General features: G+C 44.6%; 1 protein-coding gene across 1 annotated transcript; it reads left to right on the top strand.

Moving 5' to 3' along the window:
- The first annotated feature begins 6,703 nt into the window (after positions 1–6,703).
- On the top strand, positions 6,704–10,841 carry LOC119170319 (nuclear protein 1). Its single transcript, XM_075876956.1, has 2 exons — positions 6,704–7,142; positions 10,358–10,841. The coding sequence occupies exon 1, from the start codon at positions 6,927–6,929 to the stop codon at positions 7,134–7,136; it is 210 nt and encodes a 69-aa protein (XP_075733071.1). The 5' UTR covers positions 6,704–6,926; the 3' UTR covers positions 7,137–7,142; positions 10,358–10,841.
- Positions 10,842–16,394: the final 5,553 nt, after the last annotated feature.

The following is a 16,394-nucleotide window of genomic DNA, read 5'->3' as shown; positions in this document are numbered from 1 at the left end:
CTCGCCATACGTGAGACACTTGTAATTATATATATGTGTGAGCATTGTTGATGGGGCATGATTGGTACTATTGTGCAGGGAATTTCTTCAACGTTTACAGGGAAGAATCCACGAAATAGGAAATTCTTCGGCGTAGTACGGAACATCACTGGCTGCGTAGCAGGGGTGTGGACGAAGGTATATCACCGGACAAGGCTGTCCCTTAAGTAGCTTCGCCCCTAGAAAAGTGATTTGATAATACTTCCCTAATGACGCATATGGATAGTTCTGTAATTTTTCTAAACAAAAAGCACTCAACACTGGCATAGTTCTCGGGTTGCCGCTGCGTGTATAAAACATCCGCATGATTTGTAACACGCCGTTCAGAATAGCATTGTGAAGGGTGTGGTATAAACCAGTCATTGCGCGAAACTCGCACATATGACTTCTTTTTTTTTTTAAGAAAACGATAGCAGCATACCACATGCAAAGAGCGCGCATGCTCCAATTTTTGCTACCTTTGTGTCAGTTTTTTGCAGTCATCCAACTCTGAAAGTCCTTTACGTGCTACTGGAATAAATTTATTCATGCCCGTGATTCTGTTTTTTTTTTTTTTTTGGAGCCTCTATTTCTGGGTTTGCCAGTGCGAAAGTTTGCGTGCCAGTTAGGAATTATCTGAATGAAACCAAAAGACAAACAAACGAGTATACATTATTATCCTTCTGTGTCGACATATGCATAACTTATTTTCTTTTTTTAAGTTAGCTTTTTATGTAGGTTATTCTTTATTACTATTACAAAAGATTTAGAGTACGGGTACATTTCAGCTAACATCAAAATTTCGTTCTAAAATTTTTAACACTTTCATTTTATAACTTCCTTAACTCTAAAATAGAATCATATTTTATAAGACTACTTAATTATTGGCCACTCCCCCACAATGCATGGGTATGAGCCACAAGAGAAAGTCAACAAGAACAAGATCTATGACAAGAATTCGCTAAATGACAGCAGTCGTTGCATTATATCAAGTACTCACAGAAAGCGGTGTTTCCTTCTCCCGTAAGCTATTCGCGAAGCATGTAATTACGTAGTGTAACGAACGGAATATTCCGTGTTAAACGGCCTGCGGCTAGAGCCGCCATTTTAGGCTGGCCGGCTGCGGGTTAGTTCCCCGTCATTTCTTTCTGTTTTTGCTTTTATCTCAGGGCTTTTTCTGACAGTGTAGATGTGTCACGCTATGTCCACGTTCTGTGTTATGTACAGGATTGTTTATTGTGTCTGCCTCGTACACTTTCTCCTTCAGCTAAGCTAATAAAAACGTCGCTCTGACTTCCTCTTCCTCCATCGCGAGTCCTCGTAATCATTTTGTCGATCGCATTCCAATGTGTGAACACTTGTTATTAAGCGATTCATGTTATGAGGCCTACTCTCAGGGTCTTTGTGGAAGAGCTGTCTGCTACGAAATGAAAGCAATAATACAGTATCGAGTAAAAATAAAAGCAGTTGAAATAGATGTGACGGTACAGTGTTCTAATATCACCCAATCAGGGCGTGTCGAAAGTATTTGCAGCGCAAGCACAGAAGGGCTGACGCACACCTCGAAAATTTGCTGAAAATCCACATGAGTCCTCGAAAATTCATTCGAACTGGAGAATACGCCTTGCGAACCCATCGGCTACGGTTGCAAACCATGATAGATGTAGTAAAAAACAGATTAACAAAAGAGACAAATATTTGTTATTTGGAACTCTCTCATCCTAGTATTTCGGCGCACTGCTAGGCGTAGTTGAACTGCATTACTCTGTAAAAAACGACATTAAGCAATTCTGCAGCGTCTCAATAACACCAAAAATCAAAAGAACTTCCATACAATGTGAATACAGCACAAATTATGGAGCTATAATTCATTACTTCCCCTGTGCTATTTTGTTTTCATCTTCTCTCATCTGCCCTTCAGCACTATTTTTAATAATCACCTTATCTCTTTCGTGATTAGCCCCGCCGTGGTGGTCTAGTGGCTAAGGTACTCGGCTGCTGACCCGCAGGTCGCGGGTTCGATTCCCGGCTGCGGCGGCTGCATTTCCGATGGAGGCGGAAATGTTGTAGGCCCGTGTACTCAGATTTGGGTGCACGTTAAAGAACCCCAGGTGGTCAAAATTTCCGGAGCCCTCCACTACGGCGTCTCTCATAATCAAATGGTGGTTTTGGGACGTTAAACCCCACAAATCATCATCATCTTTCGTGATTACTTGTGTTCTGTTCAGGGACGTCTTTCTCGCTCAGTTTCTACTGTTTCCTCCTCCGAGCAGTGCATCAAACTCCTTACGCCGGCGTTTCACTTTCGCTTCCCTGGCTCGGACACATGAAATAGCGGTTCGGTGATGTGGGCGTCTGGGGGCAGGTAAGCATAGCTTATGTGTATCAAACGTGGTACATGCCTGCGTGACGCAGACCACAGATAAGACTAAGAACGCCCGCAATGTAATGTGGCAGCTTGGGCTAGTTGGTATGGCATGACGATAGTTATAGCGCGAGAACAAAACGACGACACAGAGACAAGGACAAACGCTTTGTCATATCCTATACACTGACAACGACAATCGAATTCGTGACTGCACCATCGGGAACTATGATGAATTGTAAAGTTGGCCGGCTGTTTAGTGAGTAACACAGCGAGATGTATAGGTCACGTCGCAGACACAGTGCAGGAGAGACGACGCCGGAGATTTCTATAGAAAGCGACTTCTCTGCCAGCTGCTGCTGCAACACATGCTTTTCGAGACTAAATGTGCACGGCGAACCATCTGCTATGTAGAGATACTCTTCGTCTATTCGGTGATCTTGTTAACTTGCTAAAAAGAGCAAGCGCTTTCCTGTCTACTTTCCAACAATATTCTGACAACGGATGTTGAAAGCATCCAGTGTTGTTCTGTCCCTCTAATGTCGCTATCCCTCTTCCAAGAGAGCTGTGGATCGGCCAATATGAATATACAAGTTGTTTTGGGTTATACCACTGTGTCCCTCTTTTTTAAACGCTCTATATAGTGCAATAAACAGTGTGTGTGTGTGTGTGTGTGTGTGTGTGTGTGTGTGTGTGTGTGTGTGTGTGTGTGTGTGTGTGTGTGCGTGTGTGTGTGTGTGTATGTGTATGTGTATGTGTATGTGTGTGTGTGTGTGTGTGTGTGTGCGTGTGTGTGTGTGCGTGTGTGTGTGTGTGTGTGTGTGTGCGTGCGTGCGTGCGTGTGTGTGTGTGTGTGTGTGTGAAAACCAAATTGCAATGTAAATATTAAGAAAGGAAAGCGGCTCCAGAAATTTCAACCACTCAGCCCTTCAACTGTCACTGAATCTGGAATACTGCTCTATGAATTGTGTTTCTCATAAATTACAGGCAGTTTTCCAACTCATATTCTTCTAAACCATATTTCCTGTCAGGTAAGGAACCTGTGGGCTGCAGTATGGGATAAATAAACACGGGAGGCGAAAATAAGGACGCTCATTACTTGAAGAACGCGGCATGCTGCAAGTCAGTGCGTTCCTTTGCTAACACTACAGTCACTTCGATCGGCGGCAACGTCCTTCGCACACTAACGCAATGACTAAAAATCAGCGAGGCTTGCCAAGACAGACGGCTATAGCTCGCCCTCGCGTTACCGTTTTGTGAAACACCTTTCTGCAGGAACTGAGACTTGCGTAATGCAAAGTACCAAGTAAATTTCCCATTGTCATCGACACTTTCGATAAAACTATTTGAAATACAAATACATCGAGATACAGAAATGGAGAACTATGCTGCGCAAAGTATATATATCCCTAAGAGCTCTTTCTTTTTCTACGGAGTTGTCTGTATTTCTTAGTATTCATTCGTCGACAACAATGACGAACGTTGTTTCATCATTTGAAATATTGGGAGTGCTCTCACAAGGTTCGCGCGGATGAGTTTTCACACTTGGCTGCTATCTAAACCTGGTGCAACCGTGGAGGTGTTTCAGTCATTCCAATGAGAAACAACGTAAGTCCTTGTTGATGGGAGGTGTATTCAATGTGCCAGGTGTTCGGAAAACAATGTCTCTGTAGGAGCCCTAGCGAAAGTATAAACTGGCTATTACTGCATTCCCACACACACGCGCATTTACGTGTGACCTCCTTCATTTTGCAAACTTGCTGTGACCTTCGAGCAGACTCCATTGCTCATTCTAGGCTTCACACTCGAAAACGTGTTTAGAACTCGCACGAGTTGCACGGTTCTCCAGATTTACTTCCTGCGCGTAACAACATCATAAGGCTATATGAGAACATTTATGTTACCCTCACCCCTTTCCCCAGCACAGGGTAGCCAGTCGGTCTGAGAACTGGCTAACCTCCCTGTCTTTCCGCTTAAACTTTCTTCCTCTTTATGTTACCACAATTGATATAACGTTAGACGCTATAAATTGGGATTCACGCGAACTTCGGGCTGACTGACTAACGTGCAGGTGTATGCATAAAAGCCCAAAAGACAACAAGGAAGTCACGACGGCAATAATGGAAGCCAGCAGCCCACAACAAATCAGTAGTCGATGAACACAGCATAGACGAGATTGCGGATAACGATTGGCTCACAACTATTGTTGCAGCCGCCTGGGCCGCGGTGATTATAGATCCACCCCCGCTAAACATGAAAGCGACTTTCAGGAACGCCGAAGCAGTGTCGCGCGCGGTGTTTTGTCCGTATAAGTAGCGAAGTGTGAGGTTATATTATGAATAGTGTGTAGAAAAAGAAAGAACTCTTAGGGTAATATATATATATATATATATATATATATATATATATATATATATATATATATATATATATATATATATATATATATATATATATATGTGTGTGTGTGTGTGTGTGTGTGTGTGTGTGTGTGTGTGTGCGACATCGAACATTTACGTCAGACATTTGCGAGAACAAACATTTACATCACGAGCAGCAGCCTTCCCCCGCATCCGGCGAGGGGCATCTGACGACCGTTTTCCTGCATGCAGCAACATCAGGGTACCCAGAAACTTGCAGAGACTTGTTCCGCCACCCCGCCTCGGCGTTGCAGCTCTGAAAACTGTGCCCGGCTTTGCAATTTTGTTTTAGTTACGCTGAACACCCGGCTGGAAGCTTCCGGAGACGTCAAGAAGCATGGCGCGTAACAACTGCCACTGCTTCTGTACTGCGTGTGAACCGAAAATGGTTGTTTACATTGCGATACGGTTACACGGCCACCTGCCCCGCCACGTTAAAAGTTGTGTTTGTTACTTCTTTGATACAGAACAGACCTTCTTACGGAGCTATAGCACAGTTAACCCTTTATGAATGTTATTGAAATATGCTTCGTGCAGTGTTTACATTCCATGCATGCTTCGTCTGTTAATCGCTCAGCTTGAAATGACTCAGAAAAGGTTGAAAAAAGAGACAATAGCTGCGAGTGAATGTGCCGCTGTGGAACCCTGTTTTATATTCTCATCAACGCACCAAAACGTTTTTATATTTGCGCTAAACATTTCCCTTTTTGATCTCTTTACTGAAAAGGCAAGTTGTCGTATCCTAGAAAGATAACCTTCGTTTGTTAATCACTTGCCAACGTTCAAAAATTCAACATTTTTAGACTCGGTATTATTTTTTCCTCTGACGTGCACCGACCCGCACTCAACTATCATTTATATTTTTACGTCTAAAATAAATGCAGCGGGTTTTCTAACTTACAACCACGTTCATGCTCTGCATATGCTGGTCCTATCTACTAAATTATTATTCCAGTTCATTTCTGTTTTGGAGGTTGGCATTGAGCCATGCACTATTAAATCGCCCATTAACTGCACCGAATCATTGCTTGAGCTGTCATACTTCACAACAAATAACTAATTCATCGTAGAGTCACGAAAAAAAAAAGAAAAGGCTACCTCGCCTTTCCGCAAGGGATGCTGGCATATTGAAAGCACGCCATGTGATTTCGGGAAAATCCAATGCAATGACGCAATAGCATATAAGTATTGCAAGATAAGCAGAGCTGCGAACTACTTCTTACTGTTCCATAACACACGAACATTTCGAAAGCTGTATAAGGCACGTGCTCTTGTTTATCTCAAGCACGCGGCAGTGCTAACCAGACGGGAGCTGACCATGAGTCACCTAACCATCGACGTCAGTCCAGGAACAATACAGACGCTATTCACAGTGTGTCTTGCAAGCGCAACTCCGCGAGCGAGGTCAGCGCACAAGGTGAATTCCTTCTCGCCTCCACGTACGCAATCAAAACACCTGCACATTGCCCGTATGGACGCTTTTCTTACTGTAGTCACGCGGACGCCCTTCCATTCAAGGTTACCGGAGGTGAGTCACGTTTGTTTTTATTTACTGCTGCGGGCGAGCAAACGTTCTAGAATATAGTCTCCCATATCGTGTACGTGTACGTTGCCGGTTCGTCTGGCGTGGCTAGGAGAGACGAGAGCTCCTCTGTTTTGCTGCAGCAGCGCACGTCGCTGCACCGAGCGGATGCCGTCACAGACCGTCGTGCACAAAATCAAGAATTCGAACGAAAAAAACAACATCGGAAAAAGCCGGCAACGCCGTCGAACGCGCGCCGTGCGAGCCCGGGCAAGCTCAGCGCCGAGCTTATCAGAGTCGGCGCCAGATGGCGAGCGGCGCGTTTGCTCCCATTTTGCGCTTTGTAGTTTGTTTTGGCTCGAGCGGTGACGTCACTCCCGGGAAGGCAACATAAACGCGCCGTCGCGGACCTGCGTTTGCGTATATCGGAGAACCGTCTCTGAGCGGAGCGTTCGAAGCGATCCCTTGCCGCGTTCCAAACTCGAGCCTGCGAACTCGCAAGTTCGATTGCCTGGCCATTCCTACCTGCTTCTGAGTTTTTCTGCGACCGTTTAGTACCTTCGTCGAAGTTCCCGTCGCTGCAACAGGCAAGTCGTTGAAGATGTCTGAAAGCCACTTTGACGAGTACGAGCACTACAACTTCGACCACGACAAGTTCCTGTATGCGGGCCACAGCGGCAAGCAGAGGTCGAAGAGGGAGGCTTCGGAGCACACCAACCACCATGACCCAAGTGGACACGTTCGCAAGCTAGTCACGAAAATGGCCAACACCGAGAGGAACCGCAGGAACTCGGGCGGCAACCGGCATTGAAGTCTGGTAAGAGCGCGTTCCGATTTGCCGTTTCGTTATTTTTCGCTGAATGTCGCATAAGTTTTGGAAATCGTTAGAATAGTTGTCGTCAACGAAAACGCTTTTATGCACGAGTCGCGCGGCAATGTTATTGTGTACGCTGCGTGCGTCCTTTGTTGCTAGCGCCATTTTCGTCTCCCGCCTCTGGCGGGAACGTCCTTGAAAAGTCCACAACAACGCAGTTTACCTGCTTCAGCACCTGGCGTTCAACACCACCGTTTTCGGGGCAGAATATTAATGAATATCGGAAATTTGTAGTAAGGAATTGCTTCGACGTGATTCTGTTAGTTCGGAGCGGATTGTTTTGTTGCTGAAACTTGTCGCTAAGGGCGGGCCGAGGGCCCACCCTCCTCTTTGTTTATACCCCGCCCGTACGTTGGTGGCGATAGCGTTTCTTAAATACACCGCAAGCAAGAGTATGGGGCTCCCAAAGCTGCTTATAGAGCTAACGTTGAGCTTTGTTTTGTAGATAAGTTGTTTTGTCGATTCGTATTTTGTGAGTTGCCTCGTCTTATCGCGAGAAGTAGTTCAGCGATCCTTAGGAAGCGAGCGCACGAGGGTGTCGCATCGTATTCTTTTTACGCCAAGACTCAACTCCCAATTCACTTCGTGATTATTTTAAGAAAACTGCTGACCTTTGTCAGCATACTCTTAGAAAGGTACCCCATACAATGCCAGTTTTGACACTATGTAGGTACGAAACAGTGCAGTGCGGCGTTTTTTTTTTTTTTTTTTTTTTTTCCCAAGCTCGATGGGCCACGTGTCAGCGCACTGCGCGTGCTCTCTTAAACGAGTCTAGCTTCTCCGGAGCACAAGGAATTGCTCTAGCCTCTCTAAACGTGCCGACCCATCACATTCAGGCCGTTGTCCCCTCTCTCCCAATCAGTTCGCTCATGATGTTGATGCAACCGCCTTAGCTGTGTGTGTCCTCTTTTTTATTATGTAAGCGTTAAAAAGCTGTGCCGCGGGTCTCTGCCAGAACCAGTCTGGTCAGCTGCACCCAGGTCGATCGGCGTGCCTCACGGTGTAAGAAAGGAAAAATGAAGAGCAGGACAACAATAAGAAAAGGCTTAAACGTTAAAACAGGGCCAGCTCCAACAGAGAGACTCAGTACGAAGATGAGTTCTCGGCAACGGCCCCTTGCTTCGGGAGAGGCCGGGAACTGACGGCGTAGTCGTCGAGCGCGTCCTCTTGGAGCTCGTGCAAGTTCTCATCTTGCCCTCGTCGCCTGCGCTTAGCGAGGACGGCGACTGGAAAGAGGAAGCGGTGGAGAGACGACCGTGGCAGCGGCGGTTATCGACGCACGCTGGCTCGCTTCCTTGTGCGTCGTGGAGGCGCGCCAACGGAACCTCCTTGGTCGCTGCCGTCGCCACCTCGCTCGTGCTCTTTGTTAGAGTTGGCAACCGCCCTCGTTTTAGCACATCTCCCCGCCTTCTGTTGGGTCTTGTAGCTTTTGTTTAGTTTTATGCAGGGCCCCCCCGTTTATTACGTTGTCACCGGCACAATTGTATCGAGTGATCACTGTTGCACGCACTGATTAGCGCTGTAGTCAGTGTCGACCTGGTATTTCTTAAATAGCGAAGTAAGAGACAGAATGTTTTAGGACCACCGGACTCAACGCAGCGCAGGACGCTTTGCACACTGTTTTCTGGGATGTTGTTTTTACCTGTCGGTTGTTTACTTGTACCGAACAAACCACTACCTCCTGCGCGGCCTTCGTGAGGCCTTTAGCTTCGGCGCGTTCTTTGCAGATGCGGGTTCTAATTCTGCGTTATGTCTTGGCAATTTCATTATTTATTCTGTAGACACGCAATTCTAGATTCTCACTAATTCCCACACTTCGTAGGAAAACCTTGAAGCAGTGTGCTAGCCAAACTGTCGAAACACATTCCATTTATCTCCAACATACTGTAGAGTACGATGAAGTTATATGTCTGTCTGTCTGTACTGTAGAGTAAGTTGTCACCCAGAATACTGTGAATGTCATGCGTAATAAATAATTCTCGCGTTGTCCACGTTAAGTTTATGGATGAACTAGAGCCTTGCACTCGACGTTATGACATAATTACGAGTGGCACCACACATTCACCTTCGCAAATGCACTGGAGGTCATATGGCAAACTGGTTCATAACGCGAGTTATTGACATTTTGCTCTCAATCAATAGTAGCAGCCTGCTCTCAAAATCGTGTAAATGTTAGTGCAAATTGAAGCGGTAATTTATCGCCAGTTATTTCCTCATCACTTAACCCGGAAAATAAAGGGCATGTAGTGAAACTGTCAAAGGACACTGTGTTATAATAGTCACATGCATGTCAATGCATTCCACCATACGTGGAATGAACACATTGATGCTATAATTTCCAAGGCAAGTAAAACACTCGGTTTCATCAGACGAAATTTGTATTTAGCTAGTCAGTCAACTAAACTTTTAGCTTATACTTCATTAGTTCGATCCAAACTCGACTACGCGTCTATTATTTGGAACCCAAACCAGGCATACTTAACAGACTGGAGGCCTTGCAAAATAAAGCAGCACGTCTTATTACTAAGAACTATTCCCGCACATCTAGCATAACTGCCATTAAAGAATCTCTACAGCTGCCCTCCCTGGAAAAACGAAGAATACTAGCATTACTGTGTCACTTCCACCGGCTCTATCATAGTGCGTCGTCATTTGCTGCATCGCATATCAAACCTGCCCATCGCATTTTTCCGCGTCTAGATCACGCTTTCAAAGTCCTCCCCTTGTTTGCCCGTACTAATCTTCTTCGTCAATCCCCGTTGTTCTTGGCCATCTTTCATTGGAATCGATTACCAGAAGATATTGCCACAATTCATAATCACGATTTGTTTGTAAGCCACTTGAAGCGATTTTTATTATCAGAGCCATGTACTATGTGCGCTTGCTTTGTATTTCTTTTCCATTTATTTTTGTTTGTTTGTTTGTTTGCTTTTCTACCGTTTTTTGTTACATGCCCGCTCTTGACTGTGTTTGCTCTTGAATCGAAATGTACTCAACACATTGTTCTCCCCCCCCCCCCCCCTATGTAATGCCCTTCGGGGACTTTAGGGTATCTGAATAAATAAATAAGCCCGTCCACTTTAGCAAATAGTGATTCAATGCATTCGTTTTTCGAAGACTTCGATTTCTCAAATGGTGGATTCGTTCCCTCTTTGCAGGTCGTTTGCGGCATCGGTGCCGGGCTGTCATCACCCACCTGAGCACGGTTGTCGTGTGCCGCATCTAATTTATGCTTCAACAACGGAACTTCGGACGTCGACTGTGATCTTTACAAATACCTTGGACATTGCGTACTCACCGGGCCGGTGCGTGTGCACAAACTGTTTGCCTTTTCCTCCCTGGCCCTCTTTTGTTTTTCTGTGATGTCTCGTCGCTTGCTTTGACGCGCGGTGTGTGTTTCATCTTAACCCTCATAGGCGTCGACGGTGGCCCGCTGGTATCTTAGAATATTCCGGCTGTTGGTCTGTCGGAGAGAGCCAAAAAGAGCTACCTGTCCTCGCCTCTTTATTTTTTATTTAGTCTCGCTTTCATATTTATTCCGCACTGTCGTGTCGTAGACAATAAATCATAGAGGGCAACTCGTGATGAAGATATCGTGCGAGTATAGGGTCTCACATCTAAATAAAGTGTTATGGCACTTTACCGCGTGTTCGTGTCAATTGTGCGCGCTCTGATCATCAGCTTCAGAAGCACCGACTTCAGGTAAGTGTTGTGCTTTTGCAAACAGTGGTTTTTGTTCGAAGGACGAAAGAGGGAGAGTTGAACTAATTCAGAGGCTTTTTCATTTTACCGATCGGTCTACCTCAAGCCAGGACGGAGACGCACATCAAATCTGATACACACAAAATGCCTCCCCTAAATGAAATCCTAGCCAGGACTTTCGGTAACGTAATAAAGAGTTGAGGAATAAATAAAAGATTCACCATTGGTCGCCTTGTGGCTGGTATGGTATTCAGCAACCTGGGGTACTCTCACCACGTGACCTTTACTAAGTGGTGGACCCTGAGGATTCCGCCATCTGATAGGCCAGATGTCAAGTTTCTCAAACGGGACAATGAGTAATGCCCTTTATCGTCTATGCTCTAGAACATTCGCAAAAAAAAAAAAAAAAAAAGCCATGCAAACGTATGATTCTCTCGCACAAACGAAGTCAAACTCCTGCATATATGAACAAGGGTAGAATTTATAAATAAAAGAAGCATTAAATGAAAAAGCGCCAAAACGAAATTGTTGTCACCAGAAGGATGATGGGTGGTAGAAGTTTACATTCCGAAGAAAGGTAAATTTCATTTTATTTCTGGCTTTTCTCCTTTTAAGGGAATAAGCACTTTCCCCGAGACACATGGCAGTCCATACCGTCTTAATTTCCAGTATTGTGGGCTCAAAACACTCGCTCCTTGAATCGTTGAAAACAAACATAGGTGCGCTCTGAGTTCTTCATTCTAATACAGGATAGTCAACTCTTGCGGCAGACACAGACGCTGACAACGGAATTCCTGCGAATCGGGCTTTATAACGCTGACGCGTTAAAGCAATATAAATGAAGCGATGACATGCTTTGACTTTAATTGGTTCACAGCTTTCTGCGGCTAAAGGTGCAAAGCATGGCCTCTGAGATTGCGAGCTGGCGGGCTGCGCAATCTCGGAGGATATGTTCAGAGTAAACAGTCCGAGTTTAACGCCAGGGGCCGTTGGAAACTGTTATGGTCTGTGGTCTTGCTTATTTAAAATGGTAATATTTATCGTCTCAAAATAAAAACTCTACTCGTATAACCCGTCTATTTTATTTGGAAACAATTCTGGTGATGAAATTAAGCAGCATCACTAGTCTGGCTACTTTCGGCTTGAATTCTGGCTCGTTATCGAAACCACCCAACGGTTACCCTGCTATCTAATTACTGTCTCCAATGTGGATACGCAAACATCGTGGAAATACCCGTGTATCACACAACACATCAACAATTTTGAAATCAAACATAGCATCACAATATTCGACCTACAACAGTTCGGACATTGAAGCAAATATACAGCGAGTTGAAGTGGAGCAACGTCACCTCAGTTGATAAATACAGACTTCGCTCGTACGGCTTATTGTGTCGGTTACTTCTGCCACGGGCGAATTACTTGTCACAAGCGTAATAACTCTAAATCAGCTCCGACGCGCAGACGTACAGCTCGATGTACAGCTCTGACACATAGCTCTGACGTAGCGTTCGTGCAGCTTTGACGTATAGACAGAATGTGTGACGTAGAATATTTATCGTTCCGACATTCCGCTTGAAAACTCATTCATGTGAACGGAGGTGACGCCATGTATGTACATGCGTTTCTAAACCATGGCTATCGTGGCTATCGCCGCAGCGCATTGTAGAAATCACTGCTGCTCATGGTCCCACTGAGGGTCATTCTTCCGTTTTATTATTATTATTTGCTGCCATTTTGCGCTGTAGTTAGTTCAGTATGTACATAAAGTTTGTTGTTATAAATAGTCCAGCGATGAAGGGGTCTTCACCGGACTCACTTATCGAAGACGGCGCCGTATTTTTACGACCAGGATAAAATTTTCGTTCAACTATGGTGTCTCGATTCTTTTCATTTGTAAGCAATCTGCGCATCTCTGAAACCTGAAATCTTGAATCAATGACGTCAACGAGTGTAGACTAACGTACAACGCGATTATCACCGAGATCCATCGGCGCCGAAAAAACACTGGATTTGGCTTAAAATGAAGGAACTTTAACGAGAGGGATTGCTCAGTGGCCTAAACATGGTTAGCGGTCAATGCGCATAATATTGTTGTTGTTTTTTTTTTCTTCTTTTTAACTTGCGTCGACGTGGCAGGGTTCTCAAATCCAAAACACGTGGATATTCGCGCGTCAATTGTCACGCGGTGGTAAAGTGTTGCCATCTAGTGAAGAAGCGAGGATACGCTGCGTTTGTCTTGCCGCCTCCGGGATTCCTATACTTGTTGCGCTAGCGTGTATCTGATGCCAACCCCAGCTGGTACGTTGATCTGTTGCGCTGCGCCTGTAAATAGAATTAGTGCACAATGCATCTGCTACCTTTATGTAGCAGAGTTGCATTTTTTCCTCCTAAACGCCACTTTACATCGCAGAGAATCTCGTGATCGGCCTACTTTTCTACGCTCCAGCTGTGGCAAACTGGATTGACGCTAGTCATCACCAGTCAAGTTCTTAGCCGGTGAGCGACACGCTGGTACAGAGAACGCTGGGCATGCCGCCGACAGAAACCGAGTGTGGCTTCGCCGCATACGTGTGAATTTAGGCGGTTCTTCGCGCAACTCCGCTACCTAACGGTAGCATGTACAGTAATTCTACCCACGAATGCGCCGCGTTTTGTGCGTTCGAATTATCGTTATTTAGGTGTGCCCCCGGTAAGGATACGTTGGATAACATCGTAGTGCGCTTCAGCTTGGAGTCGAAAAGCATTGTCAGTTCAACGAAAGTAGCACCTAGTCACCGTAAAGCTGTCTTATCTTTTAGTGTTTCTTCGCGATCGCGTTAGGTGTGCTGTATAAAAGTATTACCAGACTTTTCTAAAATAAAAAGGTTGAACTAAAACATGAATGCGCGTTATTTTGGCGCACAATAAGCAAGGAATATGTGCCTGCTCGGTACTGATATATATATGTACATATGTATCATATGTGACACTTAAAACAAAACACAACAAAGCAGTAGGTATATACGAAAAACTAGTAAACCTTACCGCGAGAGCCATGGTCGAAATAAAACCTAAAAAACAGAGAAAAACTACAAAGTGGCAGTAGTTATTACACTCCATGCATACAATGTTTGTTAACTATGGTGTACTCACTTTGACTTGCAAGAATAAAAAGAAATCTCTCTTAGCAGTTCTTAAAATGTTCATCCTAACTAAAAACATCGAGGTATATTGTTTTAAACATTGGTTTTAATATGTTACAGTAATTATTCGTCACAGGTACCGTCCCATGGTTGGAGACTACGATTGCTAGCTGTAACACCTTTATCATTCATATTAGGAAAAAAATACTGGATGTATTATTCAGGCGGGATACACCAAGGCGGTATCAAGAAATGACTTCGTTAGAAATGAGGTTGAAATAATTTTTAGTAACACAAAAAACTCAAAGGAGGATATAATTCGCTGTCATGAACAAATTTCCTGACATTTATGGAGACCCTGCGAATTAGGGCGAAAAAAAAAATAGTGCTCGGTTTCTATGTACTTCCGCTTTCGCACTGTTCGTTCCTGCAGTCTCTTACAGGCATTCGTTTTACCGTGGTTTTGTTTTGTATTTGAATGCGTATGCATACAAAGTCAAAAGCTTACAGCGCGGTGAAGACAACACAGAGTAGAGAAGTGAAGAAACTCAACAGACGAAGCGTGGTCGCATTAGCTCCTCCTTTGTCGTATTATTAGTTCCTGTCGGTCACGCTAGTTAAACTTCTTTATCTGCGTAGTTTCCAGTGACTTTTCACACTGTAAGCCTTTGATATGCATCACAAGCTTGTCCGAATAAGCGTCCTTGCAATATATACCAACCTGTCCTATACTTAGCTTCGCTGATATAGACTGATTGTATTAGCCTTATAATCTATAATGCTTCATTACAAGCGTTAGTAAAATGTTCTAAGCGAATGCCAAGTGACACCCTAGAACCTAATCGCCGCTCTATTACCTTTTGTCATGCATCACCAACGTTCCCGAAGAACTGCTATTTTTTTTATTGCGACAAAGACTTGTCTTTAAGGCATAATATTTTTTGTTAAATGTGGGCTGTTAGGCCGGTGTTGTGTATGAAGTGAAGTAGTGTCTTGTGGAATCTGTTTTCGTGTATCCAGCGGTTGTAACTGTCAATGTCACTGTAGCGAAGGCCGGCTTGGAGGAGGTGACGGGAGCGTTTCATGGCTGCAACCCTTTACATGTCCATAAAAGGTAACGCATATCAACTCGTACAATACTTAGCCTTGTTGATATACTTATGGTGTTCATTACAGCCTTGTAGCGTGTAATGATTCGTAACCAATGTTAGTATAGTGCTCCGAAGTGATCCCACGCAGAGTAATCACAGCAAACAAAGCCGCAGTGGTGATTTCGGCCACTTTATGGTCTTTATGGTTACGTATACAACGCAGGGCGTGTGAACGAAAGGAAGCTTCCCAGGGACAAGAGCAATTTCATAGTACTACTTACGTGGCCCAGCCCTGTGACTCTCAAGTAGACGAGAAAAACACCTGTTCGCGGTAAATCATGCTATCCCAAGAAATCACCGCGGTGCCAATGGCACTACAGATACCGCTCTTCATCCCATAACCGGTGCTTATGGGATGACATTTACAACTGCCCAGTCACTGTGCTGGATCGTCCTTGAGCCAGACTGCACGTGGCGTTATTCCATCGACAGGACAAACAAACAAATGGTTATCGTAGAGGGATCGCTCTACACGAAATAAATATCAATTGTGGCAGTTTTTCTTGGGATGATATACCTGGCCGTTACGGATTTGGCTTTTTTATAGCGACGCAATAAACAGCAGTAAGAATCGCACGACGTTCAAGGACGCATCGAAGGAAATTGATTGATTATTTGATTGATTGATTGATTGATTGATATGTGGGGTTTAACGTCCCAAAACCACTTCATGATTATGAGAGACGCCGTAGTGGAGGGCTCCGGAAATTTCGACCACCTGGGGTTCTTTAACGTGCACCCAAATCTGAGCACACGGGCCTACAACATTTCCGCCTCCATCGGAAATGCAGGCATCGAAGGAAATCATAGGGTGAATTAGCCTCTGCTTGAATTGACAAGTAGTAATTAAAGGAAAGAGGGGACTCACAAAGAATAAAAAAATAGGGAAAACATACAACGTCCTGCAGGTACGAGTGACAAAATAAAGAGAAAGCGCAAATCAGTTCCACGTGATGGCTAACAGTATAACCGAAGATATATATCTTTTGTGTATCGCACAATGCCCCAACCTCGAACGAAAAACGCTGCCACGTTAAGTAAAAGATACGAACGATACTCTTTCCTTTTTTCCATTTCGGTTGTGAAGTTGAATAGATAAAAAAACCATGGCTCGCACTTTCTTGAAGTCGTCATAGTTAACGTATAACGTTCAGTCGCTTATATACGTTGTGGATGTGAAGAGACAATCACAAGCGATGTTTACGCGAATGCCGTTG

Source organism: Rhipicephalus microplus, chromosome 2 (assembly GCF_043290135.1).
Source record: "Rhipicephalus microplus isolate Deutch F79 chromosome 2, USDA_Rmic, whole genome shotgun sequence".
Taxonomy (NCBI): Eukaryota; Metazoa; Arthropoda; class Arachnida; order Ixodida; family Ixodidae; genus Rhipicephalus; species Rhipicephalus microplus.
Note: the sequence above shows the minus strand (reverse complement) of the source record. Positions and strands in the feature narration are given on the sequence as shown.